This window comes from Mercenaria mercenaria, chromosome 3 (assembly GCF_021730395.1).
Source record: "Mercenaria mercenaria strain notata chromosome 3, MADL_Memer_1, whole genome shotgun sequence".
Lineage (NCBI taxonomy): Eukaryota > Metazoa > Mollusca > Bivalvia > Venerida > Veneridae > Mercenaria > Mercenaria mercenaria.
The window spans coordinates 54,504,247-54,531,853 of record NC_069363.1 but is presented as its reverse complement, the minus strand read 5'-3'; the positions used below and the strand labels follow the sequence as shown (position 1 = coordinate 54,531,853).

The 27,607-nt window shown below is 36.0% G+C and overlaps 2 protein-coding genes across 5 annotated transcripts in view; one reads left to right on the top strand and one right to left on the bottom strand.

Annotated features, from left to right (window-relative positions):
- The window catches only part of LOC123524715 (KH domain-containing, RNA-binding, signal transduction-associated protein 2-like), a 63,989-nt gene that overhangs the window by 21,485 nt on the left and 14,897 nt on the right, over nucleotides 1-27,607 (top strand). The window contains exons 8-10 of one of the 4 annotated variants that reach the window (XR_006681330.2): nucleotides 85-140; nucleotides 1,416-1,667; nucleotides 7,280-7,727. The exons of 1 other annotated variant lie outside the window; for it this stretch is intronic. Coding sequence is in view for 2 of the 3 variants with exons in the window: in XM_045303130.2 (XP_045159065.2) it covers nucleotides 85-140; nucleotides 1,416-1,585 (226 nt within the window). In the remaining variant the exon portion in view is untranslated. Of the gene's footprint in view, nucleotides 1-84; nucleotides 141-1,415; nucleotides 3,882-7,279; nucleotides 7,728-27,607 lie in introns of those variants that run through there. 2 more of the 4 variants (XM_045303131.2, XM_045303130.2) reach the window with 2 other exon arrangements.
- Nucleotides 19,120-26,054, bottom strand: LOC123524716 (meiotic recombination protein SPO11-like). The gene is made up of 13 exons (XM_045303133.2): nucleotides 25,889-26,054; nucleotides 25,529-25,642; nucleotides 25,218-25,306; nucleotides 25,043-25,109; nucleotides 24,295-24,403; nucleotides 23,735-23,821; nucleotides 23,315-23,351; nucleotides 23,001-23,110; nucleotides 22,347-22,446; nucleotides 21,835-21,872; nucleotides 21,533-21,609; nucleotides 19,516-19,627; nucleotides 19,120-19,352 (listed from the first exon to the last, which is right to left on the bottom strand). The coding sequence occupies exons 1-13, from the start codon at nucleotides 25,981-25,983 to the stop codon at nucleotides 19,233-19,235; spliced, it is 1,155 nt and encodes a 384-aa protein (XP_045159068.2). The 5' UTR covers nucleotides 25,984-26,054; the 3' UTR covers nucleotides 19,120-19,232.

The following is a 27,607-nucleotide window of genomic DNA, read 5'->3' as shown; positions in this document are numbered from 1 at the left end:
AGTTTACATTCTCTATACTAGTATCCAGAAATTGTGTTTATCATTAAATAGTATTTATTTAAACTTCCATTCTGTATTTTTCAGAGATACACAGTATTTTGATTACGGACATGGAGCTCAGTCATACACTGATGACTATGGTAAGCAGGTTCAGGAAGCATTTTCTGTAGAATAAATACTGAAATTTAGTTGTCAGTCAAGTGTTGTGTAAAAGTTTTCATTTTTCAATTGTTCCTCCTTGTATGTACACTTTTTCATCAAGTTGTCTTTTTTGCATCAAGACTCGTATAAAAAAATATGTGGAGCTTCCTCAAGAATGCAGGCAGTGAAAATAAAGCTACTTAAATCTGTTTTGACTCAGAATGATCTTTATGGTGAACATTCTTCTTTTGTAAATCTGTCACTGTTCCTCACAAGTGTAAATACAGGTCAGAAGGGAAAAAATTAGCATCATGTATTCTTTATGAAAATACATAGATAAGATTTGAATCAGACCATTGGGATGAAAATTTGAGAGATTTTTTTTATAGGGATGGCAATGGTTAACCGAGTACTCGTTCAGTGTTCCGAGTATAGGTTACAAAATTTAGTAATCTAGTACTGGGGGATGGGGGAGGCTAGAAACAAACAGGTCAATTTTAACTCGGCCATTTAAACGACACCAAAGCATACTCGCTCGGTTTTCCGAGTATAGGTTACGAAATTTAGTAATCAAGTACAGGGATGTGGGGAGGGGGCTAGAAACAAACACGTCAATTTTAATGCGGCTATATAAACGACACCAAAGTGTCTACCTGTCATCTTTTCGATCAATTACCCAGGTTAAACAAACACGAAGGTGTGAATTGATGCACAATGGTCAATAATGACCCCTGACAGGTAACCCGTGTTTGCCAAATCATGATCTCTGTAAATTGTAATTATGCGGCTTATTGCAGTACCACTTAAAATATAAACAATTTAAAAATCACCCCACAGTGTTGATGTGTTTTGATATTTTTTATTATCAAGTTATTACTTGGACATAACATATCAATAAACTGTTATTTGTGTTGGTTTTACATTCTTGAGTTTTCAAAGTAATTAATTACAACTGTATCCAACAATAAAAAATGATTTTGGAACATTATATCACTGCTTACGGGGGAGCCATGGTGAAACAACTAATGATTTTGAATTATCTCCCTTCAATAGTGAACAAATGCTAAATACGGCATATTCCATTTACGGAAACTACTTAACGAGGAACCGAATACTCGATAGAAAAAATCGGTACTCATTGCCATCCCTATTGTTTTTTAATTGTGAAATAAGGACAATTTGATGCCTTTAAGTTTGCATTGTTTAAAATGCATGTTTGTAATCTTAAGTATGAAATTTTGTTATTAGACAGTATGTACTTTATTACCATTTAGCAGATACTGGCAGAGCACAAGTAAGACCACCCCAAACCTCTGGTTATGATAGAAGCGCTATGAAAGCTCCGCCACCTGTCATGTCTCGTGGTGGACGTGGTGCCAGGACACATCCATATGAAACAGCAGCGAGACCAGGCTTTGCACAAAGTCGATTCAGCAGTTACTGAGGGCTATTCATGTCACCCGGAGATATCCATTCTATATATTGTCAAGTGTTGCAGTTGTACAAGCTAGTCATCAAAGATGGAGGTACATGTTTGCGCATTATTGCGTAGATTTGTTACCAGCAAAAAGAATCTCCCTTAAAAATTGTAAACTAGTGTAAAAATCTTGAAAAAGTAAACCCAAACAACATACTCAGACTTTGCATCACTAGTTAAAGAAGAAATACTAAATAGTATCTCTTAAATAAAGTTCTAAATCAAAGAGATAATGTTACATATATGTAGTTTGCATGATGATGGGTTTTTATCCGTTTTAAATGAAAACTTTTAGGTTTTAATATATGGGAACTAAATCTGGAAATTTTAATAATGTATAGATATGTAAATAATAGTGCTTTCCTAGGTGATGTACTTGAACAAAATATTGCATATAACATGTTGGAACTAAAGGGGAAAAACTCCCTGTCTCTGTTACAAGGAATTATGCCTAATCATTTATCAAGCATAATAGTTGTGTAAAAACAGTATGTAAATGTCAGAGTAATTGAAGATGTAAAAAGACGGAAAATGAATTTTCTTAAACAACAACAACACTGACATCAGCATCTCATTATTATAGTTCAATACTAACTCATGTGTGTTCTTTGTCGTCATTTTGTAAATTCATTCATTAAACAATAAACGCCAAACAGAAATTGTGTTAATATTGCTAATTAATCAAATGTCTTTATTCAGTTTTATTTCAGATTTCAAGCAAAAATATGTACAAAGAATAAAACAAATACAATGATGTACATGTTCTAATAATAAAACATGATATGTATATATATATTTTATAACATGTTACAAGTTTCTTACCAGATTGAAAAAAAAAATGGCAGGCCTACTAGTAAATGCATGGATGTGAAAGCAGAATCGGCAATTTGTCATTGAACTGCATAAATATTGTTTTAAAAATATCAACACCTTGTAAAATATATCTGATACACGTTTCCATTCAGTTTGAACTTAACCAAATTTTCATAAAATATGCAACTGTTCCGAAGTGAAATTTTTTAGCAGATGTAATTTAAAATGCAGGTTTTAAGAAAAAAAATGAAATGGTAAAATTACTTCATTGATTTGATTCTCTAGCTAGAAGGCCTGTAATTTATATAATATGTCATGATTTTTTTAATGATTGTGCAAAGCGACTAAAAGCAAATGGTAAATCATCACATTGATTTATATCTTTGCTGTCAAAGTCAAATAGTAAAAAACTATGATTCACTAAGCAACAAAGACTGAAGTCTATTGGTATGATATAGTATTGTTAACTTTGAAAAGTAAATTGGAAACATTGCCATAAGTAACACTTGACTAGACTAGAGGGGTCATAAAGCCAAGGTTACACACTGTTGATTAGAATCATGTGTTGGTTCATATTTAAATATGTTACTGGAACACTTTACCATGACAAGTGACTGAAACAGACTTATGAAAATATTCAAATGTGCAAAAAGTTTTATATATTTTGCTATGCATGAATAACCAAATGAAGAAAAAATGTTACTGCACAAAATTATTTTTAGCTTGCCTAATTGCAGAGTGCCCACAGTGAGTTTTTTTTTTTGGATTGTTTAATGTGTTGTCAACAATTTATTTAAAGAACAATTATTATACAAAACCAATTATAAAAAACAACAGGAATCCTTGGGTGGTTCTGTTTGAAAGGTCATTCGTGCAAAATTCTGGTTGTCCTGGCACTCAAAAGAAATCTTCCCAAATGCAGGTTATTTCACAGCAATGTGTCTTTGGGTAACCATCTATCAATTTCCTTCAAGTCATATTTTAAAAAAAAAAAACATACACATTGTTACTACTGGGGGCAGGGCTAGTTTTCTCTGTATTACTATTTGGAAAACTTTAAAAATCTCTTGAAACTGCTGGCCTAGTTTTGATAATAATTTCATGCAAACTTTCCTCGGGAGACCCTGTACTAAATACCTTTATTTAATTGATTGTTTTACATGGGCACCAGGACTAGTTTTCTCTGTATGGCAATCTCACAGAAACTGCTGCAAAATTTCAAAATAATTTTTTCAGCAATATTTCTTTGGCAACCCACAGTGCTTTCCTTTAAATCCTTTGATTTGACTATAAACATGGCTGCAATGGCTTGTTTTTGTAACTGCTATCCTGATTAAATAATGATTTCACACATCTGATCCTTAGTAAGGCCTCTACCTAAAGCATTCAAACAAGCTGTAAAACTCTGGTGAGCAATCTAGGGCTATCCTGCCTCTTGTTTTGTTTTTTAGCTCACCTGTCACAAAGTGACAAGGTGAGCTTTTGTGATCGTGCGTCCGTAAACTTTTGCTTGTGACCACTCTAGAGGTCACATTTTTCATGGGATCTTTATGAAAGTTGGTCAAAATGTTCACCTTGATGATATCTAGGACAAGTTCGAAACTGGGTCACGTGCCATCAAAAACTAGGTCAGTAGGTCTAAAAATAGAAAAACCTTGTGACCTCTCTAGAGGCCATATATTTCACAAGATCTTCATGAAATTGGTCAGAATGTTCACCTTGATGATATCTAGGTCAAGTTCGAAACTGGGTCACGTGGGGTCAAAAACTAGGTCAGTAGGTCTAAAAATAGAAAAACCTTGTGACCTCTCTAGAGGCCATATTTTTCATGAGATCTTCATGAATATTGTTTAGAATGTTCACCTTGATGATATCTAGGTCAAGTTCGAAACTGGGTCAGGTGGGGTCAAAAACTAGGTCATTAGGTCTAAAAATAGAAAAACCTTTTGACCTCTCTAGAGGCCATATTTCTCAATGGATCTTAATGAAAATTGGTCAGAATGTTCACCTTGATGATATCTAGGTCAAGTTCGAAACTGGGTCACGTGGGGGTAAAAGCTAGGTCAGTAGATCTAAAAATAGAAAAACCTTGTGACCTCTCTAGAGGCCATATTTTTCATGAGATCTTCATGAATGTTGGTCAGAATGTTCACCTTAATGATATCTAGGTCAAGTTCAATACTGGGTCATGTTGGATCAAAAACTAGGTCAGTAGGTCTAAAAATAGAAAAACCTTGTGACCTCTCTAGAGGCCATATTTCTCAATGGATCTTCATGAAAATTGGTCAGAATGTTCACCTTGATGATATCTAGGTCAAGTTCGAAACTGGGTCACATGCGCTCAAAAACTAGGTCAGTAGGTCTAAAAATAGAAAAACCTTGTGACCTCTCTAGAGGCCATATTTTTCAATGGATCTTCAGGAAAATTGGTCAGAATGTTTACCTTGATGATATCTAGATCAAGTTCGAAACTGTGTCACGTGGGGTTAAAAACTAGGTCAGTAGATCTAAAAATAGAAAAACCTTATGACCTCTCTAGAGGCCATATTTTTCATGAGATCTTCATGAATATTGGTCAGAATGTTCACCTTGATGATATCTAGGTCAGGTTCGAAACTGGGTCACGTGGGGTCAAAAACTAGGTCAGTAGGTCTAAAAATAGAAAAACCTTGTGACCTCTCTAGAGGCCATATTTCTCAATGGATCTTCATGAAAACTGGTGAGAATATTCAGCTTGATGATATCTAGGTCAGGTTCGTAACTGGGTCATGTGCGGTCAAAAACTAGGTCAGTAGGTCGAAAAATAGAAAAACCTTGTGACCTCTCTAGAGGCCATATTTTTCATGAGATCTTCTTGAAAATTGGTGCGAATGTTCACCTTGATGATATCTAGGTCAAGTTTAAAAGTGGGTCACGTGCCTTCAAAAACTAGGTCATTAGGTCAAATAATAGAAAAAGCTTGTGACCTCTCTAGAGGCCATATTTTTCAATGGATCTTCATGAAAATTGGTCAGAATTTTTTATCTTGATGATATCTAGGTCACATGTGCTCAAAAACTAGGTCACTATGTCAAATAATAGAAATAACGACGTCATACTCAGTTCAACACTGGGTCTTGTGGGGATAGGTGAGCGATTCAGGACCATCATGGTCCTCTTGTTAAAAAAAGCCAGGATTTGAGAAAGTTGTATTTTATCTCGATGGGAAGACATTTAAATTTTAGAGCATTTCTCCCTCTGTTACCATGAGGGCTGGTTGGTAGTTAACATGAGGACAGGTTGCATCTTTCATACAACCAGAAACCTGCTATGGTAATTTGGCTACTGTATATGTTGAGAATAGTATATATAAAGAAGACATCCGAAACAGAGTCAATAAAGTTAATTAAAACAGATTTGTAACCGTCATTAAAATAAGTACAGCAATAACTCTAGAAAGCCTTTCTGAGGCTTAAAACAACCAGAGACCAGTTTTGTGTTTGTATATAATTGCATTTTATTGTATAAATGTAAATAAAATGTTATGATTTTTATTGAAGGGCTGTGACACAAACTAGGGGAAAAATATTTGTTCTAGACTAATATTATATAAGCAAAAAAGTGATCCATCTTCTGATTTACTGATTTTTTCCTTTCCATTGTGAAATCAAATCTAAGAATTATAATTTGGCCAAAACTTGAAGTATTTCCAAAGCATTTTGCCTCGTATAAATTAAGTCATAAGTACTTGTCTAAACATAGTTACCAACATGCCAGCTGATGAACAGCTGTCCCCTTAAAAAGTTGTCTGCCATATCATATTAATAAACGATTTATTTATCCAAAAATATTTTCAGAAGTTAAATATTTTATCTAATGTCACAGCCCTGTAAGATTATTTAAATTGTTATGCAATAAATTGTAAATAGATAAAGCAGGGAAGAAGCACCAAGAAATTAAAGGATAAAAATGACCAGAGTTAATTACAAGAACTCGAGCAACATAATTTTTATGCGGATCCATGGAAGGTAAAGTAGACACATTTCCCAAGTAAAAATAAACAGTAAAAAATAGTTCATTTTTATGATTCACATAACTGAATATTGCTAAAATGACTGATATTTTTGACTGCAAACTGGAGTTGGCAGTTATATTTACATAATTACCCTGTTTCATTAATGGTTTTAATTTTTGAATATAACATTTCAGTGTGAACTAGGCAGGTAAATGTCCTTTTGGAAGATGTATTCAAATAGTGTAAAAAAAACTAGTAAAATTAAATTGTGTCAAATTATAGCAAAGATGTTCAGAAATCTCAAAAGAAGGTTGGATTGTGGAAAATCTTGGTTCTAATTAACACAAAAATAGTTTAATAAGTTTTGTTTCATGGAGAATTGTTTTAGATAAACTCTTATAAGACTTGTCTCGTTCTAATCCTTTCCATCTACTGTACATGTAATGTTTATATTTCAATATATTTTTGGGAATAAAATATGTTTAAACCAATCGAGAAAGATTATTGTGGCTTTGTTCCTCGTCGACATACAACCTATTGCCGCAGAACTTTAGCGTAGAACCCTAAAATAATTACACAGTTGAAACATGTTTAATATCCTTCAAGCAACACCTTGTTATATAGCAGAAAAAAATAAAAGAATTCTAGGCATTTGTGCAACTTAACAGGGGGAAAAATGTCCCTTCATATTACAGCTTTGGATAAAATTTGAAGTAACTTCCATAAACAATGAAAATCAATTATAACACATTAAATGCACTAAGATGCAAATTGAATAAATATACATTAATTGTTCTGATATATTTCCAGATAAACGTAGATGTTGATTAAGACATGATTATTCTGTTTTGTAGGTTGGAGAGAGTATAAAGCACTCCTGGGTTCCACGGAGTGGGATAATAGTCACTTCTGTGGAAACTACAGTTGCTTTACATAACTGGTCTACCATGGATTCGCTTCTGTGGAAACTGAAGGTGCTTTACCAAAACTGGATCTACCATGGATTCACTAATGCGGAAACTGCAGTTGCTTTACCACAAGGGGATCTACGCTGGAATTATCCAAAACTTGATTTTGGCCAAGATTGTTTAAACATTTGACAGAATCTTGTTATCTTGGATGCAGTGCACTCATTTTGTGTGGCTTCGTTCATGAAAGTGAAGGAACATTAGTGGAAGGCAAACCGGATTAATTCCTGTCAAGAGTTGAACTGTCTACAATGCAGAAAGACTTAAAAAGAACTTGAATATTACACAAGAGTTCTGTTGATATCTGTCTTGAATAATTAAAGGAGAAAGAAAATATAGCATTTGTCTTGCAGTTAACAGAGTTAGGTGATGTTTTTTTGGAAATGAATGTTGAACAAGTTTTGTAGAGCGAGGGGTAAAAAAAAAAAGCCCTTCTACACTAAGTTGATATTGATAAGTTCACATGGTTATTTTCTGGACAGAGCTCTATATGTAAAAAATTGATGGGAGATGACGATATCTGCATTCGGTCTCTAGGTGAACCTTCTTGTGATCACCCCCATTAGGGTTTTGTTTGAGATTTCAGTCGGTTAGGCTAGAGTTGCAGCCATTGACTTTAATAGTCAAAAATAAGCATAAATGACCGTAAAATTTGTGAACGTGTAGCTTGGCCTTTAGTCAGTATTTGAAGTTGTGCACTGGGATTTCACTCGACCAGACCAAGGGTATGGCCAAAAACATTGCATATATCTAAAAAAGTATTTGACATAATGTCATGAAAATGCAATTGTTATTCAGTATGTGAAACAGTGCATAGTTCTGTTTGGGTTTTATTCATTGAGACCGAAGTTCAGCTTTAAAAATCTGAATTAATGGTCGAAATTTTAGTGTTGTTTAACCTGGATTCATGAAACATAGGAAAGCTGTGCAGCATGTGGTCATGCTCCTGGGATTTTCCCGTAACAGCGTTACCCGAGTATTAACAAGTAACACAAGACCCTACAGTGACAGGAAATGGGGGCACCACTGTTTTATAAACACATGCTAAATTTGGTCAAGGTCGCTGTTCTTGAGACCGAAAGCCGTTTATAAATTGCTTTGGTCCTTTCAATCGGTTTACTTATTGCATTGGTTAAGTACTTTCTGACTCCATAATTTCTTGAGATAATTGCCCCAGGTCAGATGAGGGCCCTTGTAGTTAAAGTATCGGTACATCTGTGTAACAATGACCAGACACTAAAGCTTGTTAGCTTTGGTTACCAAGATTCCACAAATTCAGTTGCGATTTTATACTTTTTGTGATCTTTATAAACCCGTTAACAAGGACAGAATGTTCCACTTGGGAAGACAACATGCAGAACCCATTTTAAGCTAGACTATTCAAAGGAGAGCTATCCTACTCGCCTTGTCATTGGAGCCAGCATCACACCTTTGTTAAGTTTTTCGTACCAGTCCACATTTAACACTTCCCTTGTGTACCATTACCACGTCCAGTTTTAGGCAAGAGTACATGAAAGGTTTTTGTCTGAATTATGGCCCCTTTTAACTTATAAATCTTGGTTTAGTTTTTCGTATCAGTTCATATTTTGTGTAAACTGTTTGACATATGGCTTTGGAACTTTTATCACTTGTTTACCATCATAGTCTTCATGTGAAGGCAAGATTAAATAACTAGGACAAGGAATTAGGCTCAGTTGTGTCCCCTTTTTAGCTCACCTGAGCAATGCTCAGGTGAGTTTTTCTGATCGCTCAATGTCCGGCGTCTGTCGTCCGGCGTCTTGTCAACATTTAGCTTGTGTATGCGATAGAGGCTGTATTTTTAGCTCACCTGAGCAATGCTCAGGTGAGTTTTTCTCATCGCTCGATGTCCGGCGTCTGTCGTCCGTCGTCTGTCGTCCGTCGTCTGTCAACATTTAGCTTGTGTATGCGATAGAGGCTGTATTTTTCAATTGATCTTCATGAATTTTGGTCAGAATGATTGCCTTGATGAAATCTAGGCCGAGTTTGAAAATGGGTCATCTCGGGTCAAAAACTAGGTCACTAGGTCAAATCAAAGAAAAACCTTGTGTATGCGATAGAGGCTGTATTTTTCAATTGATCTTTATGAATTTTGGTCAGAATGATTACCTTGATGAAATCTAGGCCGAGTTCGAAAATGGGTCATCTGGGGTCAAAAACTAGGTCACTAGGTCATATCACGTAAAAACCTTGTGTATGCAATAGAGGCTGTATTTTTCAATTGATCTTCATGAATTTTGGTCAGAATGATTACCTTGATGAAATTTAGACCAAGTTCGAAAATGGGTCATCTGGGGTCAAAAACTAGGTCACTAGGTCAAATCAAAGAAAAACCTTGTGTATGCAATAGAGGCTGTATTTTTCAACTGATCTTCATGAAATTTAGCCAGAATGATTACCTTGATAAAATCTAGGCCGAGTTCAAAAATGGGTCATCTGGGGTCAAAAACTAGGTCACTAGGTCAAATCGAAGAAAAACATTGTGTATGCAATAGAGGATGTATTTTTCAATTGATCTTCATGAAATTTGGTCAGAGTGATTGCCTTGATGAAATCTAGGTCGATTTTGAATATGGGTTATCTGAGGTCAAAAACTAGGTCACTAGGTCAAATCAAGAAAAACCTTGTGTATGCGATAGAGGCTGTATTTTTCAATTAATCTTCATGAATTTTGGTCAGAATGATTTCCTTGATGAAATCTAGGCCGAGTTTGAAAATGGGTCATCTCGGGTCAAAAACTAGGTCACTAGGTCAAATCAAAGAAAAAACCTTGTGTATGCGATAGAGGCGGTATTTTTTCAATTGATCTTTATGAATTTTGGTCAGAATGATTACCTTGATGAAATCTAGGCCGAGATCGAAAATGGTCATCTGGGGTCAAAAACTAGGTCACTAGGTCATATCACGTAAAAACCTTGTGTATGCAATAGAGGCTGTATTTTTCAATTGATCTTCATGAATTTTGGTCAGAATGATTACCTTGATGAAATTTAGACCAAGTTCGAAAATGGGTCATCTGGGGTCAAAAACTAGGTCACTAGGTCAAATCAAAGAAAAACCTTGTGTATGCAATAGAGGCTGTATTTTTCAACTGATCTTCATGAAATTTAGCCAGAATGATTACCATGATAAAATCTAGGCCGAGTTCAAAAATGGGTCATCTGGGGTCAAAAACTAGGTCACTAGGTCAAATCGAAGAAAAACATTGTGTATGCAATAGAGGATGTATTTTTCAATTGATCTTCATGAAATTTGGTCAGAGTGATTGCCTTGATGAAATCTAGGTCGATTTGAATATGGGTTATCTGAGGTCAAAAACTAGGTCACTAGGTCAAATTAAAGAAAAATCTTGTGTATGCGATAGAGACTGTTTTTTTCAATTGATTTTTATGAAATTTGGTCAGGTTGATTGCCTTAATGAAATCTAGGTCACTTGGTCAAATCAAAGAAAAAACTTCTGTATGTGATAGAGGCTGTATTTTTCAGTTGATCTTCATGAATTTTGGTCAGAATGATTGCCTTGATAAAATCTAGGTCGAGTTTGAACATGGGTCATCTAGGGTCAAAAACTAGGTCATATCTAAGAAAATGCTTGTTTTATCGCAAGAGACCAATTTTTTGGTCCAATCTTAATGAAAATTGGTCAGAATATTTGTTTCCATGAAATCACTAGGTCAAACGTGTTTTACACTGTTATGGAGTGTTTCTTAGGTGAGCGACCTAGGGCCATCTTGGCCCTCTTGTTCAATTAATCTTCATGAATATTGGTCAGAATGATCACCTTGATGAAATCTAGGCCGAGTTCGAAAATGGGTCATCTTGGGTCAAAAACTAGGTCACTAGGTCAAATCAAAGAAAAACCTTGTGTATGCGATAGAGGCTGTATTTTTCAATTGATCTTCATGAATATTGGTCAGAATGATTGCCTTGATGAAATCTAGGCAGAGTTCGAAAATGGGTCATCTCGGGTCAAAAACTAGGTCACTAGATCAAATCAAAGAAAAACCTTGTGTATGCGATAGAGGCTGTATTTTTCAATTATTCTTCGTGAATTTTGGTCAGAATGATTGCCTTGATGAAATCTAGGCCGAGTTCGAAAATGGGTCATCTCGGGTCAAAAACTAGGTCACTAGGTCAAATCAAAGAAAAACCTTGTGTATGCGATAGAGGCGGTATTTTTCAATTGATCTTCATGAATTTTGGTCAGAATGATTACCTTGATGAAATCTAGGCCGAGTTCGAAAATGGGTCATCTGGGATTAAAAACTAGGTCACTAGGTCAAATCAAGGAAAAACCTTGTGTATGCGATAGAGGCTGTATTTTTCAACTGATCTGCATGAAATTTAGCCAGAATGATCACCTCGATAAAATCTACTCCGAGTTCGAAAATGGGTCATCTGGGGTCAAAAACTAGGTCACTTGGTCAAATCAAAGAAAAACCTTGTGTATGCGATAGAGGCGGAATTTTTCAATTGATCTTCATGAAATTTGGTCAGAGTGATTGCCTTGATGAAATCTAGGTCGAGTTTGAATATGGGTTATCTGAGGTCAAAAACTAGGTCACTAGGTCAAATTAAAGAAAAATCTTGTGTATGCAATAGATACTGTTTTTTCAATTGATTTTTATGAAATTTGGTCAGGATGATTGCCTTAATGAAATCTAGGTCGAATTTGAATATGGGTCATATGAGGTCAAAAACTAGGTCACATGGTCAAATCAAAGAAAAAACTTGTATATGTGATAGAGGCTGTATTTTTCAATTGATCTTCATGAATTTTGGTCAGAATGATCGCCTTGATAAAATCTATGTCTAGTTTGAACATGGGTCATCTAGGGTCAAAAACTAGGTCATATCATAATCTAAAAAAATGCTTGTTTTATCACAAGAGACCAGTTTTTTGGTCCAATCTTAATGAAAATTGGTCAGAAGATTTGTTTCCATGAAATCACTAGTCAAACATGTTTTACACTGTTATGGTGTGTTTCTTAGGTGAGCGACCTAGGGCCATCTTGGCCCTCTAGTTTATATGCCCGTCTCTGAAAGAGCAGGGAGTATTATTTGAACACCCGTGGCGGTCGGCTTCCAAAAGCATGTCCGCTCTCTTAAGTCAAACAGTTTTCTTCCAATCTCACCAAACTTGCTGACAAGGTTTGTGGGCATAATATCTCGGCCAAGTTCGATAACCAGTCAAATCGCCCCAGGCACTCTTTGATTATGGCCCTTCAATAACAAAAAAAACTTGTCTGCTCTCTAAGTTGAACAGTTTTCATCCGATCTTCACTAAACTTGCTAACAATGTTTGTGGGCCATGTTCGATAACCAGCCAAATTGCCCCAGGCACACTTGGATTATTGCCCTTGAATTACTCGAAATCTGCGAATTTAGCGTTGTCCGCCCTCTAAGTGCAACAGTTTTACTCCGATCCTCACCAAACTTGGTGACAATGTTTGTGGGCATAATATCTCGGCCATCTTTGATAACCACCCAAATCGCCCCAGGCATTGTTGGATTATGTTCCTTGAATTACTCAAAATCTTTTTATGATACGTAACTGAATATTTTGATGGGCATATTTTGTGACATGCTCATACTGTTCCAGGCACTGATCAAGGTCAGATCTGAAGATCAAATCCAATGAAGGATAATAGAGAAAATGGTGTAATGTATGTGACAAGAAAATGTTAAGACAAACCTACCCTCACCTAGAAATCTCACTGGGGGGTGGGGGGTATATAATTCTTTAATATGTGGAAGCCTTACTGGTTTCAAGTCAGTAGCCAGGTGAAATACTAGGAAACAAGCTCGTAGAACACGAAATACCCCCTTGATGCATTCAGTAATTGCACAAGGAACAAAAATTATTTCATCACTGTACACAAAAGTTCTACTGTTCCGGGTCAATGTGACCTTGACGTTTGACCTCGAAATCAGTAGGGGTCGTCTGCTGGTCATGATCAACCTCCCTATTACGTTTCATGATCCTATGCCCAAGTGTTCTCAAGTTTTTGTCCGGAAACGGTTTAACTGATCCAGTTCACTGTGACCTTGACCTTTGGCCTACTGACCTCAAAATAATAGGGGTCATCTGCTGTCATGACCAAACTCCCTATCAACTTTCATGATCCTAGGCCCAAACGTTCTTGAGTTATCACCCAAAAACCGTTTAACTGTTCCAGGTCACTTTGACTATTGACCTCAAAATCAATAGGGGTCGTCTGCTGATCATGATCAAGTTCCATGGTCCTAGGCCCAAGCGTTCTCCGGTTACCTTCTGGAAACAGTTAAACTGTTCCGGGTCATTGTGACTGACCTACTGACCTCAGAATCAATAGGGATCATCTGCTGGTCATGATTAGCCTCCCTATCAACTTTCATAATCGTAGGCCCAAGCATTCTTAGTTATCATTCGGAAACCGTTTAATTGTTCCAGGTCACTGTGACCTTGGCCTTTGACCTACTGATCTTATAATCAATAGGGGTCATGTGCTGGTTATGACCAACCTCCCAACTTCCATGATCCTAGGCTCAAGTATTCGTGAGTTGTCATCCGGAAACGGATTGGTCTACATACCAACTGACAGACAGACCGATATCTGCAAAACAATATACCCCTCCTTCGAAGGGGGGCATAATAATGAAAACAACTGACAAGTGTAAGATTTGTCTATCAACACGTTTCCAGTTGATTGTTCGATTTCCGTTTGTTTTGTCCTGCTAAGCTCCTATGCCTTGCGCTTCCAGGTACTGGTCATGGTAAAATGCGCTACTAGGTATCCATTATGTATTGACATAAAGACCGAGCGCAGGTCAGCATTACTTTTGGCCGAGTTGTCTGCCCTTAAATGGTTTATTGGACGTTTCTGTACATTTGGTAAGACGGCAGTCAAACCCGATCTATTAGGCCATATTCCTTTGACTACTCCAATGTTCAAAAAATTCTAATTGTCAAGAGAATGAAATATTATAGTTTTTCTCTGGTAACTGGCACTTGAAATTCGTACTGGATATAAAACCATTTCGTAATGACCTATAATTGTGTCGTCGTGTCACATTAAACCCAACAAAAGCAAAAAAAAAATATCACGACGTATCTGCACCAGGTTCAGTAAGTCGGCACACGTTCTAAACATTTCAGAACACTCTTCATTCAATTAAGCCCATGTTCAGAATCTTATTATTATTATTATACCAGATTTATATAGCGCCCTTTTCATGATCAATTTCATGTTCAAAGGCGCTTAACATAGTCCATAGAATAGAATCTTCCAAGTAGTCAAAAGAAATATGGGCCTAGTTTTATTCTTCATGGTAACTGCACTGTTAATAATTCTAAAAATAAGTTCTTGGACGTATCAAATTGGCATTCATCAAGAAATTTTGAAAGTTCTTTGCCTTGTACGACAAGAACATGTCTGCATGACCGAGTCTCGTATACAAAGATCCAACTTCATGCTAAATGGTTAAAGGCCTATTTGCCACCTATTTTCAGACGGTAGAGTCTCACCGACACACAATTTGGGTCATATGCAGTTTGGCAACTTACCCAGCTTCTGATGGTGGATGTAGACACACAGTGTCTTTCTATATATTGTTAAAGGTATGGGCGGGCTCCTGGGTAGAACCACCAATATTTTGTTACACAGCTGAATGGCTTCCTTACATGAAGAATTCTATAGAAGTAAGGGCAATCGACTCGGAGCCAGCTACATTAACCTCTTGGTCATGGAGCCCTCTACGATACTATAATGTATGATTATTGCAGCGATCGTTATAGATCGGAGTACATTATTATCATCCGCAGAAGGCGTAAGTGATATAGTTTTGGTGTCGTCCGTCCGGAGCCAGATCTATGGGGGCTGTAATATTTAAATGAAACTTCATATACATGAACACCACTATAGGGAAATGCGGCCTGTCAAGTTCCACTCAGATTGCCCAAGTATGGCCCTTAGTAGTTTTTAGTGTCAACTATTTAGGGTACTGTAAAAATGGCAATTTCTGCTTCATAACTTGTGACATAATTATTTAACTTTAATTAGATTTAGATCACCGTGCACAGTATGGAAGGTCGCACGATTTTGTCAGGATCTCTATAGAAACTTCGGAGTTATTGCCCTTCAATTGTTTAAATATCCACATATTTTTACATAACAAACTAACCAAAATGATAGAATTTCATTAAACTTCTTTCATTTTTCTCCACAAGTTGAGTACACACACCGGGTCAACCCCACTACCCTGGTCACACCCCGTCCACCCCCCCCCCCCCCACACACACAATTTTTTTTTTCGTTTTTAATCCCCCGCCACAAGTGGTGGGGGGGTTATAGGAATGGTCTCCGTCATTCCGTCCGTCTGTTTTTTTGTGTCCGCTCCATATCTCCTAAACCCCTTGAAGGATTTTCATGAAACTTGGGTCAAATGATCTCGTCAAGACGATGTGCAGAACCGATGAGTCAGCCATATCGGCTCAAGGTCAAAGGTTTGAGCCTTCCATTTTGTGTTCTCTCTGTATCTCTTAAACCCCTTGAAGGAATTTTATAAAACTTGGGTCAAATGATCACCTCATCAAGACGGTGTGCAGAACCTATGAGTCAGCCATGCCGGGTCAAGGTCACAACTGAGGGTCAAAGGTTTAAGCCTTCCATTTTGTGTCCGCTCTGTATCTCCTAAACCCCTTGAAGGATTTTCATCAAACTTTGGTCAAATGATCACCTCATCAAGGCGATGTGCAGAACTCACGAGCCAGTCATACCAGCTCAAGGTCAAGGTCACAACTCTAGGTCAAAGATTTTAGCCTTCCATTTCGTGTCAGCTCTATATCTCCTATTTAAACCCCTTCAAGGAATTTTATAAAACTTGGATCAAATGATCACCTTATCAAAACGATGTGCAGAACTTATGAGTCAGCCTTGCTGGCTCAAGGTCAAGGTCACAGCTTAGGGTCAAAGGTTTGAGCCTTTCATTTTGTGTCCACTCTGTATCTCCTAAACCCCTTGAAGGATTTTCATCAAACTTGGGTCAAATGATCACCTCATCAAGAGCTCATGAGTCAGCCATGTCAACTCAAGGTCAAGATCACAACTCGAGATCAAAGGTTTTAGCTCTGTATCTCCTAAACCCCTTGAAGGATTTTCATGAAACTTGGGTCAAATGATCACATCAAGATGTTGTGCAGAATTCATGAGTCGGCCATATCAGTTCAAGGTCAAAGTCACAGCTAAAGGTCAAAGGTTTACCTTTTCACTATCCATAACAGTGGCGGGGGATTTAGCTGTCTTTCAGACTGCCTTGTTTTTTGTGCCCCCCCATGAGTGGTGGGGGCATATAGATTTGGTCTTGTCCGTGCATCCGTGCGTCCGTCCGAAAGTCGTGACACGCCTAGCTCAAAAAGTATTTGATATAAATTCACGAAACCTTGCATGAGTCTTTATCATGATATGAACTTACGCACCTCCTATTTTTCGTCTGGCTCCGCCCCCTATTTTTAGAGTTATGGCCCCTGAAATAGTCAAAAATGCACATTATCACTTTGTGACGCGCCTAGCTCAAAAACTATTTGATACAGATTCATGAAACCTTGCATGTATATTAATCATGATATGAACTTGCGCACCTATTTTTCATTTGGGTCCGCCCCCTATTTTCAGAGTTATGGCCCCTGAAATAGTCAAAAATGCACATTTTCACCCTGTGACACGCCTAGCTCAAAAAGTATTTCATATAAATTATTGAAACCTTGCATGAGTCTTTATCATGACATGAACTTGCGCACCTCCTATTTTTCATCTGGCTCCGCCCACTATTTTTAGAGTTATGGCCCCTGAAATAGTCAAAAATGCATATTTTCACCTTGTGACATGCCTAGCTCAAAAAGTATTTGATATAGATTCATGAAACCTTGCATGTGTATTTATCATGATATGAACTTGCGCACCTCCTATTTTTCATTTGGGTCCGCCCCATATTTTCAGAGTTATGGCCCCTGAAATAGTCAAAAATGCACATTTTCACCTTGTGACACGCCTAGCTCAAAAAGTATTTCATATAAACTGATGAAACCTTGCATGATTCTTTATCATGATATGAACTTGCACACCTCCTATTTTTCATTTGGCTCTGCCCCCTATTTTTTGAGTTATGGCCCCTGAAATAGTCAAAAATGCACATTTTCACCTTGTGACGCGCCTAGCTCAAAAAGTATTTGATACAGATTCATGAAACCTTGCATGTGTATTAATCATGATAAGAACTTGCGCACCTCCTATTTTTCTTTGGGTCTGCCCCCTATTTTTTGAGTTATGGCCCCTGAAATAGTCAAAAATGCACATTTTCTCCTTGTGACACCCCTAGATAAAAAAGTATTTCATATAAATTGATGAAACCTTGCATGAGTCTATATCAAGATATGAACTTGCGTACCTCCTATTTTTCGTCTGGCTATGCCCCCAATTTTTAGAGTTATGGCCCCTTAAATAGTCAAAAATGCACATTTTCACCTTGTGACACGCCTAGCTCAAAAAGTATTTAATATAAATTGTTGAAAACTTGCACAATGTCTTTATCGTGATATGAACTTGCACACCTCTAATGTTTTGGCTGGTTCCACCCCTATTTTTGAAGTTATGGCCCCTGAAATAGTAAAAAAATGCACTTTTTCACCTAATTATGTGCCTAGCTCAAAAAGTATTAGATGTAAATTCAGGAAACATTGCAGGAGTCTTTATCATGATGTGGCCTTGCACTCTTGGCATTCTTCTTGAGAATCTTACTCTTATTACAGAGTTATGGCCCTTGAAATAGCCAGAATAGTGGATTTTTTGTTTGTGATGCTCATAGCTCAAAAAGTATAGGGCCTAGAATAATGAACCCTTTTCATAAAATGTTTGTTGAGGCTATACCCCATTAAGACTGCAAACATTTGAATTATTGCCCCTTATTTGTGACTAATGTACCAGTGGGGGGCACACCCTGTGTCCTACAGACACATTCTAGTTTAATCAAACCTTCCATGAATATTTATCCACATGCAAAGTTGTACCCTGCTCCCACCTCGCACCCCTCCCCACAAGTGTGTCGAAAGTCAAATCTGCAAGCACTAGTAGAAAAAATATCGTTTAGGTAATACATCGATATTAAAACCAAATAGGTTTCTGATCAGAAAGAGACGCAATATCACTTGAATTAACAGAGTAAACGAAAGTTAACTAAATTATCTTTGTTCAAAATTGCATAATGTCCATTTCCCGAACTGCATGTTTTAAGTGAGAAATCAGCGATTGAAATGGGCTCGTAAACTCATTGGATACCAAGGTTCTCATAGTATACCTAGTATTGGGTTTACCATGTACAATGAAAATTTCTTTCTGGTCTAGTGTCAGCGGTCACAGCTCTAAGAATATCCAATCTTATTTTATGCAGAGGGCTCTGATAAGGTGTTATCTCCGATAGGCCTAAAGTAAAAGCCAAAGTGGAAACAGAAGATTCTTTGATCTGCTGATAGGAAGAGGAAAGAGAAGAGAAATTGTATGACCATTGGACGATTCTTCGAAAAAAAAGCACCACAACGTAATGCTGATTATCAGGTGGTTCTACTGAGGCCTACAAAGGGAATTAAGTACCAGAGTTTTTTAAAACGAGAACATCCGGCAACTACTATATAGGATGATAGTAAATGGTTTGTAATTAAGAAATTAAACACTTAACATTCTGAAGCTACTTTTTTGTTGGCAAGAAGTGAGAACAGCTCACCATACTAAAAACGGAACAATTAAAAGATGAAACGGTATATAATCACTGCTGGTTGTACAGAAATGGTTCATATCCACCCAGAACACCTGATCTTGCTTGGTAGATAGACGTCAGTCAAGAAGCTACTCGAGATGCTGTCCAATGCCTGAATCTCCGCTTTCCTTCCACTTGCTAGCATGTTCTCAATCTAAAATATAACCAAAGTCAACATTTAAATTAATCCAAAATGTGCACAGTGAGCTATAGTCAATTATGAGTTTCACGATCGTATCACCTTTTTACTGAAGTTTGTAGCTGAATATATCAAATGAAGATGTCAGAAACCTGTCTTGTACAATCTTACAATTTACCTCATTTCTCCATAGTGGATAATGCTGAATGTATGGTCTTGACAGCAGTTCTAAACCTTTAATTCTGTCAGCTTTACTTAAAGGAATTAGTGATGTCTCCGGTATACCTAGCCTGAAAAACAAACATTTTAAGAGTCTGTGATAGATCGGCATTTCGTTTTTTTTCGGGTTCCCAATAGGGATTACCCCATTTATTTTTAAAAGGTATGGACATTTACAAAACAATAGCCATAAAAAGAAGACACCAAAACCAATTCATACAAACATCAGTGATATATTGAACACAGTAGTTACTTCGCCAGTAAAATAGAACTTGTTCGAAAACGAAATAAAATAAGTAGAAGTTTCTTTTTTTCTTGTTGTTTTCAAGCTTATAAATATTTAATTATACACAACATTCTGAAAACTTATACGTCTCGATAGATTTTAATAACTGTAGTTCTTCATTATCAGTACTATGCCATTCTATTTGTTCTTTAATTTTTCTAACTAGATGTTTATAAAAGCTTCTTATTGACTGATAGTTGTTATTAAATTTACAATTATTTGTATATTTCCAAATTTCCCATTTTGTTTCATATATAATCGTTTTAATCAATTTGTTCACTTGCCTGTCATCATAATATCCGAAACAAACAGCAAATTTAAAAGCATAATCACAGATGGCATTTCGTATTAGAATAAACATACATATATATACGCGTTGTACTGAACAGAATTAGATGGAATGTCCATGTTTTGCACTTACATTTTGATCTTACATATTTAATAGCAACATGCACATTTTGCTTGACCTGTTCGACAACATTCTCATTACTGACCATGAATATATAACAAGTAGCCATACACACATTTTTATAGCTTTAGAAGATATATCGCAAAATGAAAATAAAAGCAATTAAAAACCCATCACAACTTAGTGACCAGCCCTTTCCCGCACGTGAAATTAATGAAGATAATTCGGATACCGTGTGACAGGTTGACTACTTAATTAAAAGGTCGTTGCTTGTTAAAAACAAGAGGGTCATGATGACCTTGGATCGTTTACCTGAGTAATATGAGCTACACGTTTTAAATATCAAACTAATGCTAAAATATTAAGGAAGTACGTCAGTAGGTCAGATTCAGTTTTAAGATCGGTGTGCTAAACTGTACATGTCATCCAAATTTCAAGGCTGTATCTTAAAAAAAAAACAAGAAAGTATGTCAGTAGGTCATGTGACCCCCTAATCACTTGGGGTCATCAAGTAATTATAATTAAACAGTTTAGAAAATATGATCTGATAATTTTTGAAGTATTTTCCCTATTAACAGATATAACCGTTGACCCCCACGGTGGGGCTTCTTATTTTTATCCCCCGTCCCCCACCAAGTCTTGTTCAGTACACGCTAGTTTCAAAACAAGCTAAATAAATGTTACTCTATACATGGCGTAAACTTTGCTTGATACATCAAGTTTTGTGCATACAACTACTTCAATTCAATGAAACAACACAAGGTTTGGTCTCAAAAATGTAAGGTATACATGTATATTGTATTTCTCATTTTTTCGATGCAAATCTGGTTCAAGTCATTCTGAGGCAGTGCTTCAAAGGGGTAATCCACACCACGAAACCCTATCAGTTGAAATAAATCAGCTTGGAATGTGATAAACTATCAAGTGCTGTCGGAGAACAGCAACGCGTTTCCTTTCAAAAGCCTCTACAAAGACCTTTGTGAGCAAGCAAAATAGAGTTGCGGTTCTCGTGCATTGCACATCGGATTATCAAATTGACTAAGTTTGTGACGTTGCAAGGCTACAGCAATCCTTAAAGATATTTTAAGCAACGCCAAGGAAAGAATGACATAGCCAAAGTTCTAGATAATAGCCTAAAGTAATTAAAAAGACACATAAATGCGAAATACAATACAGACAAAAAATTCTAATCAGTTGAAAATGTACTGAATCGTGTACACTGTGTCGTCATGTCACAATTTTCAAAAGCCCGTCCTTTAGATTTTTTATGGGAACTCTTACCTGAATATATCTGATGGAAGTATACCGAGCCATTTAATGCAAGGTACAGCTAAATGTTCTGTCTCGAATGACAATGCCTGAAACAAATAGTCATGAAATAATTGAAAGTTTTCGCAAGTGGGAAAGTGAAACAGTTAATAGAGCAATATGCTGTTCCCTTGAAGGATGGCACTCTATCTCACTCAGTACTGTTAGTTTGAAAAAAAAAACTTTATCAAACTTTTAAGTATTAACAGAACAATAATCTAAAACGACACTTCCAATACAATGTTGTATGAAACGCAAACCGCTAAAATCATTACCTTAGAACCGAACTTGTAAACCGTCATTATTTCTATCCCTGGAAATAAAATTCATAAATGAAGCCTGATAAACCATAAAACCTAGGGACCGAATTAAAACTTCATTTTAGACTTGTTATTTTCATCACGTGGAACTTATTCTGGACCAAGACAGTTGATCCGCTGTAGACGGCCCGGTTTAGGGGCTGCCAATCGAACTGAAGGCCCGATCCTCGATGTGACAGATATTTATTTAGGAATCCCCGCACAAGTGCAGTCAAACATTATGTTTAACACAATACAAAATTAATTGAAAATACCATTTTTTCTAAAGCTTAGTGAAAACATGATGACAGGATTTAAATCAACCGATTTCACTTACTCAAAAATACCTTTAACTTGAAATCCTATATAATAGTTCTTATAACTATAGTTTTGATAGGTTTGTTGTTACCTGAATTATAATTTGGTAACACAATTCATTTGCCTTTAGTAAGTATGTTTCTAAGGCAGAATACTAAATACGAAGTTACCATGGGGATCTGCGTCGACAAGAACAAGTATTGGAATAGAAAAATTATCCCACAACTTCTTCAGCAACATTCTTGTATTAATGTCCGGAAAACCTTTACCCTGTGAAAATAATTATTATTCTTATTACTTCTTTTTTTTTTGTAAACGGCCCTTGTGTACATACAGGCCACGAATATTGTGTTACTGTATTTCATTACACAATAATTTAAATTCAAACGTTGTTATTAAAAGATCCGTTCTAAAGAGTATTATATAACAGAGTAAAACACGACCATATAGAAACTGAGATGTTGTAAATAGCGGTTCATATTCCCTTTGTTTAAAATGCGGCTGCCACCTTTTTGTTATGAGCATAAACTTTGCCTATCCTATGTTCGATAATTGTTCTGTAAAACATACAGAAAAATCTACCAATATAGAATATTAATTGACATGGTTGAAACTATTATTGAATCCATTGTTTACAGTATCTGTGTAAGTTCATGTGCGAAATAGAAAGTTTATTTCCCATCATGTAATTATGCATAACATCAAAATGGACAGTTGCTTTACCTGTTTTAACGCAAAATTAAAAAGCCTTATCATACGCGTTCGTTGTACAAGGTCTTTGAGGACAGCATTTCTTGAGATAAATACTGAAAGTTTGTGTTTACCGTGATGATAATACATGGATGAAGTTTCTCACACACTTTGTCTTGTAGCAACTTTTGGAAAGTAGCGTCCTTCTCTACCACCAGTATAAAATCAGCGTTAGAAACAATATCTGTTATTGCTTAGTAAGAAATAAAATGGTTAATGATACAGCTGAAAGACATCTCAAACTCCTTTGTAACATTCAACAGTTACATTCAGCATTTTACGAAAATTTGAAACGAATGTCAGACAGATATTATATTGTACCAGAAAAACATTTCTGAAAACGAAACTGAGCGTCCACTTCTTTCTGCCCAATCAAAAATAAGGATACTGTGCATGCCGTTCACATGATTGGGTACCTGTACTCCCTGAAAAGAAATACAAAAATGGGTCAATTAGTATACTAGTATTTCAACAGAGAACATTTTATAACCTAACTGCCATATAAACCAATGAAATAGTTTTATCAGTGAATAGGCAGCAGAGGTTGTTTCTTGTTCATGTTTTATTTGCATTTACAGTCAAACCTGTCTGTAAAGACCACCCTTTGGAGAGCCAAAATGTGGTCTTTATTGGGAGGTGGTCTTTATTCACAGGTTAAAATACACGGTAAATGTTAAAATGGGAAACAAATCATGTGGTCTTTAGAGCCAGGTGGCCTCTGTTCAGAGGTGGTCTTTAACATAGGTTTGACTGTACTAGACTTTGTATTTTTGTGGAATTATATTGATAACATTATTTAATCACAAACCATCTGTGTTTGTCTGCAGTCTATATAATTATTATCCACGTCTTGAAACAGAAGATCTCCAGCTAAACAACCCTTGGATGTGGCAAGCTGCAAGAAGAGACAGTATTAATTCATAAAGGTGCAAGTTTAACAATTAATTCAAAGAAGATATATGCGATGTAGCCATTTGTAATGTTCAGCAAAATAATATTTTATTTCTGTAACATTTCTGTCACCTGTGGTAATATACACTTATTGAATGGCTTGTCGGTTGACAGTCAAAACTATTGCCCAGTGTCCGAAGAATTAAGGGCAATAGTTTTGACTATTAGCCAACAAGTCATTAAATATGTGTTTTGTTACTTGACATCTTAAATTAATTTTAACAGTCTTATTTTCATTTGCCCTAAGCCGTTCATCTAGCCTTGACTTTACATGGAATTACATGTTAGTGTATTATTGAACGTTTGGCTCATTGGCCCAGTAAATATGTGTTAAATATAGAATGGTCATGTAACACAAACTATGGACCGGCTATTTATATAAAGAGTTATGTAATAATGTGTTTTATTTGAACGTACCACATGTAATTCCCACCTAGGGATTTCGAGCATACACGATATATTGTCAACAATACCATCTAGCGTGTGCTGACTTCCAAACAGACTGGGATCTTGGTAGTAAATGTCTCTACAAAAGTATTGTTTCGTCACACAGAAAATTTACTAGCATATACACCTTTTAAAGTGTTTCTCCCAAATGACAACGTTCTAAGCCAATTTAGGCATACACATGTTTATCATAGACAACACATTTTTGAAACTTCTTGTTTTGACATTATATATTCATATACAAATATGAGCATTCTTGTGTGGAAACAAACCTCTTATACATAGCAACAATTACAATCACTATTTATAAGAGAAACTATGTTTTCAATAATGTGCAAATGCACATAAACTGGTGGTAAACACTCTAGTCCGACTGCTAAAATAATGAATAATAGACCGTTTGCCATTAAATGCTACGTTTGGCATTGACTTCTGTTATAACAATTTTGAAGGTTTTTATATCATTTTGCATTGGTTTGTAGATCTATAATTAGCAATTATTCTGAGGAAGACTTTAGATCTAGCCGAAACTGGAAATAGTAAATTTTAGTTATGTAATATTAAGTTATTAACACTGAAAATGGTTCCTTTGTGTGTTTTATCAGAATTTTCTACAAGTCTATAATACAAATGAGTGAAACTGAATGCAAGAGATGCAATAAAATAAATATAGCTTCATTGCAAGCTGACAGGAATTGTGTTTGAAGAAATATGTCACCTTTTTGTGCAGTAATGATTGGTCTTCACCAGTCTGTACATTACTGAGAGGACCTTCATCATTAGACCTGAAAATGTATACAAAACGTGCAATTTAGAAGATACTGTACCTATTTAAAAGACATTTTTATTACATTTAAGAAAAAATAACTTCTGTAGACAAGAAACATTCATACCTAACTTTTTCACAGACTGGAGCGACTCAAAGCGCACTGTCGTCATCCTTTGATTCCTCCTCATCTCTAAACCGGAGTTCGTACCAAAGCTGAAATTATGTTAACCACTTGTGAAAAAAAATACAAAGGAATTCCTTGACAATGTAAATTTGATTTCAGAAATAAATTTTCCATTCAAATATATGTGATGCAATGGATGGAGACATATTCAAAATGTGTATTTTTTAGTTTCATCCGATCTTTAAGTAGATCTATTGAATAATTAGACAACAAGTATCGGTCCTTAATTAATCAAGCAGAGAAGGACCCACCTTACATCACTCCAGTCAGATGTACTCGAGTAAGTCAAAAGGGGAGAGGTACCATTAGCTGTATCTTTCATAACTCGTAGTATTACATCCTCAATCTGTCGAAGAATTTCTTCTCTGAAAAGTGTTCACCCAAAATCATGAAATATAGAGCTATAGATCATGAGATAGAACTGCTAACTATCTAGAGTTAAAGTAAAACAGACTAACGGAAGTTGCTATGCAGATTGTTGACTCGAGATTGATTATTCAACACACACTAAAGTGTACCTTTGTAAACAATGACGACATCTAAGTTAGCTTTACTGCCCTTTTTTATAAGTGACTAAGTCAATGCACCTGTAAGTGACTAAGTCAACGCACCTGCTTTCGGTGTGGTCTGTATTTATACAACGCTCCTGTTTGTATGACCCATACTGGCTGACAAGTTCCTTCTTCAATGTTTGCAACGAGGTCATAATTAATTTTGACGTGAATTTCTGCCTTGCAAAAAGAAGAAATGGCGCCAGAAAACTTCTCACATATTGTATTGATTAGAAAGAATCTATGAAGCTAGAATATGTTCTGAATTATGAGCTTAGTACGACTAATCGATCTTGGATTCTAATAACCTTAACCATGTTGGACGTAATATTTTGTAGGGATAACGCATGTTTTTCCGTGTTATAACGTCTGCAGAATCCCGAGGGATCGGTTGGTGCCCGAGCCCGTAGGGCGAGGGTACCAACGTATCCCGAGGGATTCCGAAGATGTTATAACACGAAAATAACATGCGCTAACGCTATTCTAGCATAAAACGCGAAAAAAACGAATAAATGAATACATTATCCCTCAACGTCATTAAATTTCCATGAAATGCGCGGGAATATCCGAGTTGTTTTTTCACGTTGACGTCATTTCAATTTGAATTATCCGTTTTGGGGCCGTGATGCGTTAACGCTCTGCCACAGAACGCGCATATATAAAAAGGTGTTATAACAGCACGTGAGCGCGAGAATCTCTCTGTTAAAACAAAACACCCCCGAAAAGTGACAAAAACAGCAGTTTTATGCTAGAATACACGTAGATAACAGAAAGAAGTAAAAATTCAGACGTTAGATTATGGCCACGGAAATATCGAGCGATACAAAAAAGGTTTGTACAATATACGGATATATGTATATGACTTTATCTGAGGGCTACAATGTGGAGAAAAAATCTTTGTTTCCCTGTTGTTTTTGGGGAGTCATGAGTCTGATTGATATTTAGGTTTCAGTAGCCGAAACCTCTTGTTCAACCTATATTATTATAGGTGGCGGCTGAAGCTGCCGTCTTAATATGCGTTAGTATTCTGTGAAGATCTGAATACAGACAGTTACACTGCACATTAACAATTGTTACAAGTGTAAAAGTGCGTAAGCCTATTTTTTTTTGTGGTAGAGTTTTCAAATGGCAACTGTCTCCTTCTCAAGGTATATAACTCTGTATAACACTGGTTTCCCGAGCATTGGGGAATTATTATTATTATTATTATTATTATTATTATTCTTTTTGTTTTTGTTTTTGTAATTTGATCAAAGTCAAGGTCACCATAACTAAATTTTGGGTTAAACTGTAAAGTTTGGTAATTTAGTACTAAATATTGGTATTTATTGGTTAATTTTTAATGCTGTAAGAGATATAGCAATGAAATAGCCGCCATATGGTTGATGAGAAGGCCGGGAATGACATTTCTCTGATGCATTATGTCAGAATTATTGCCCTTATTGTACTTAGAAAATTGAAGTATTTCTTCACTAAAGAGAACTTTTCTTTAATACTATAAAAGCTATAGCTTTGAAACTTTGTACTTTTTTTATCATTTATTTATTAGGTGAATAAAGAAGAACCATGGCCATCTCGTGCATGTAAGAAGAATACTGGCATGTTTTGTACATAGAAACGGCATCAAAAACTTATTAAATAAGACTGAAACTTGACATCGATGATATTCATGAAGTAAGTTAAAAGTAATTTTTATTAAACAATCTAATATCACAAAATACAATTTCTGCAGAAATTAAGACGGATTTTGCAACCTTTTACTAGATAAAAAGATAATAA

Coding starts and splice junctions, on each gene's coding strand:
- LOC123524716 (XM_045303133.2), bottom strand. CDS start 25,983: ATGACCTCGTTGCAAACATTGAAGAAGGAACTTGTCAGCCAGTATGGG. Junction 25,307..25,528: donor TCTGACTGGAGTGATGTAAG/GTGGGTCCTTCT, acceptor ACATAATTTCAG/CTTTGGTACGAACTCCGGTT. Junction 19,628..21,532: donor CTTCCATCAGATATATTCAG/GTAAGAGTTCCC, acceptor TTTGTTTTTCAG/GCTAGGTATACCGGAGACAT.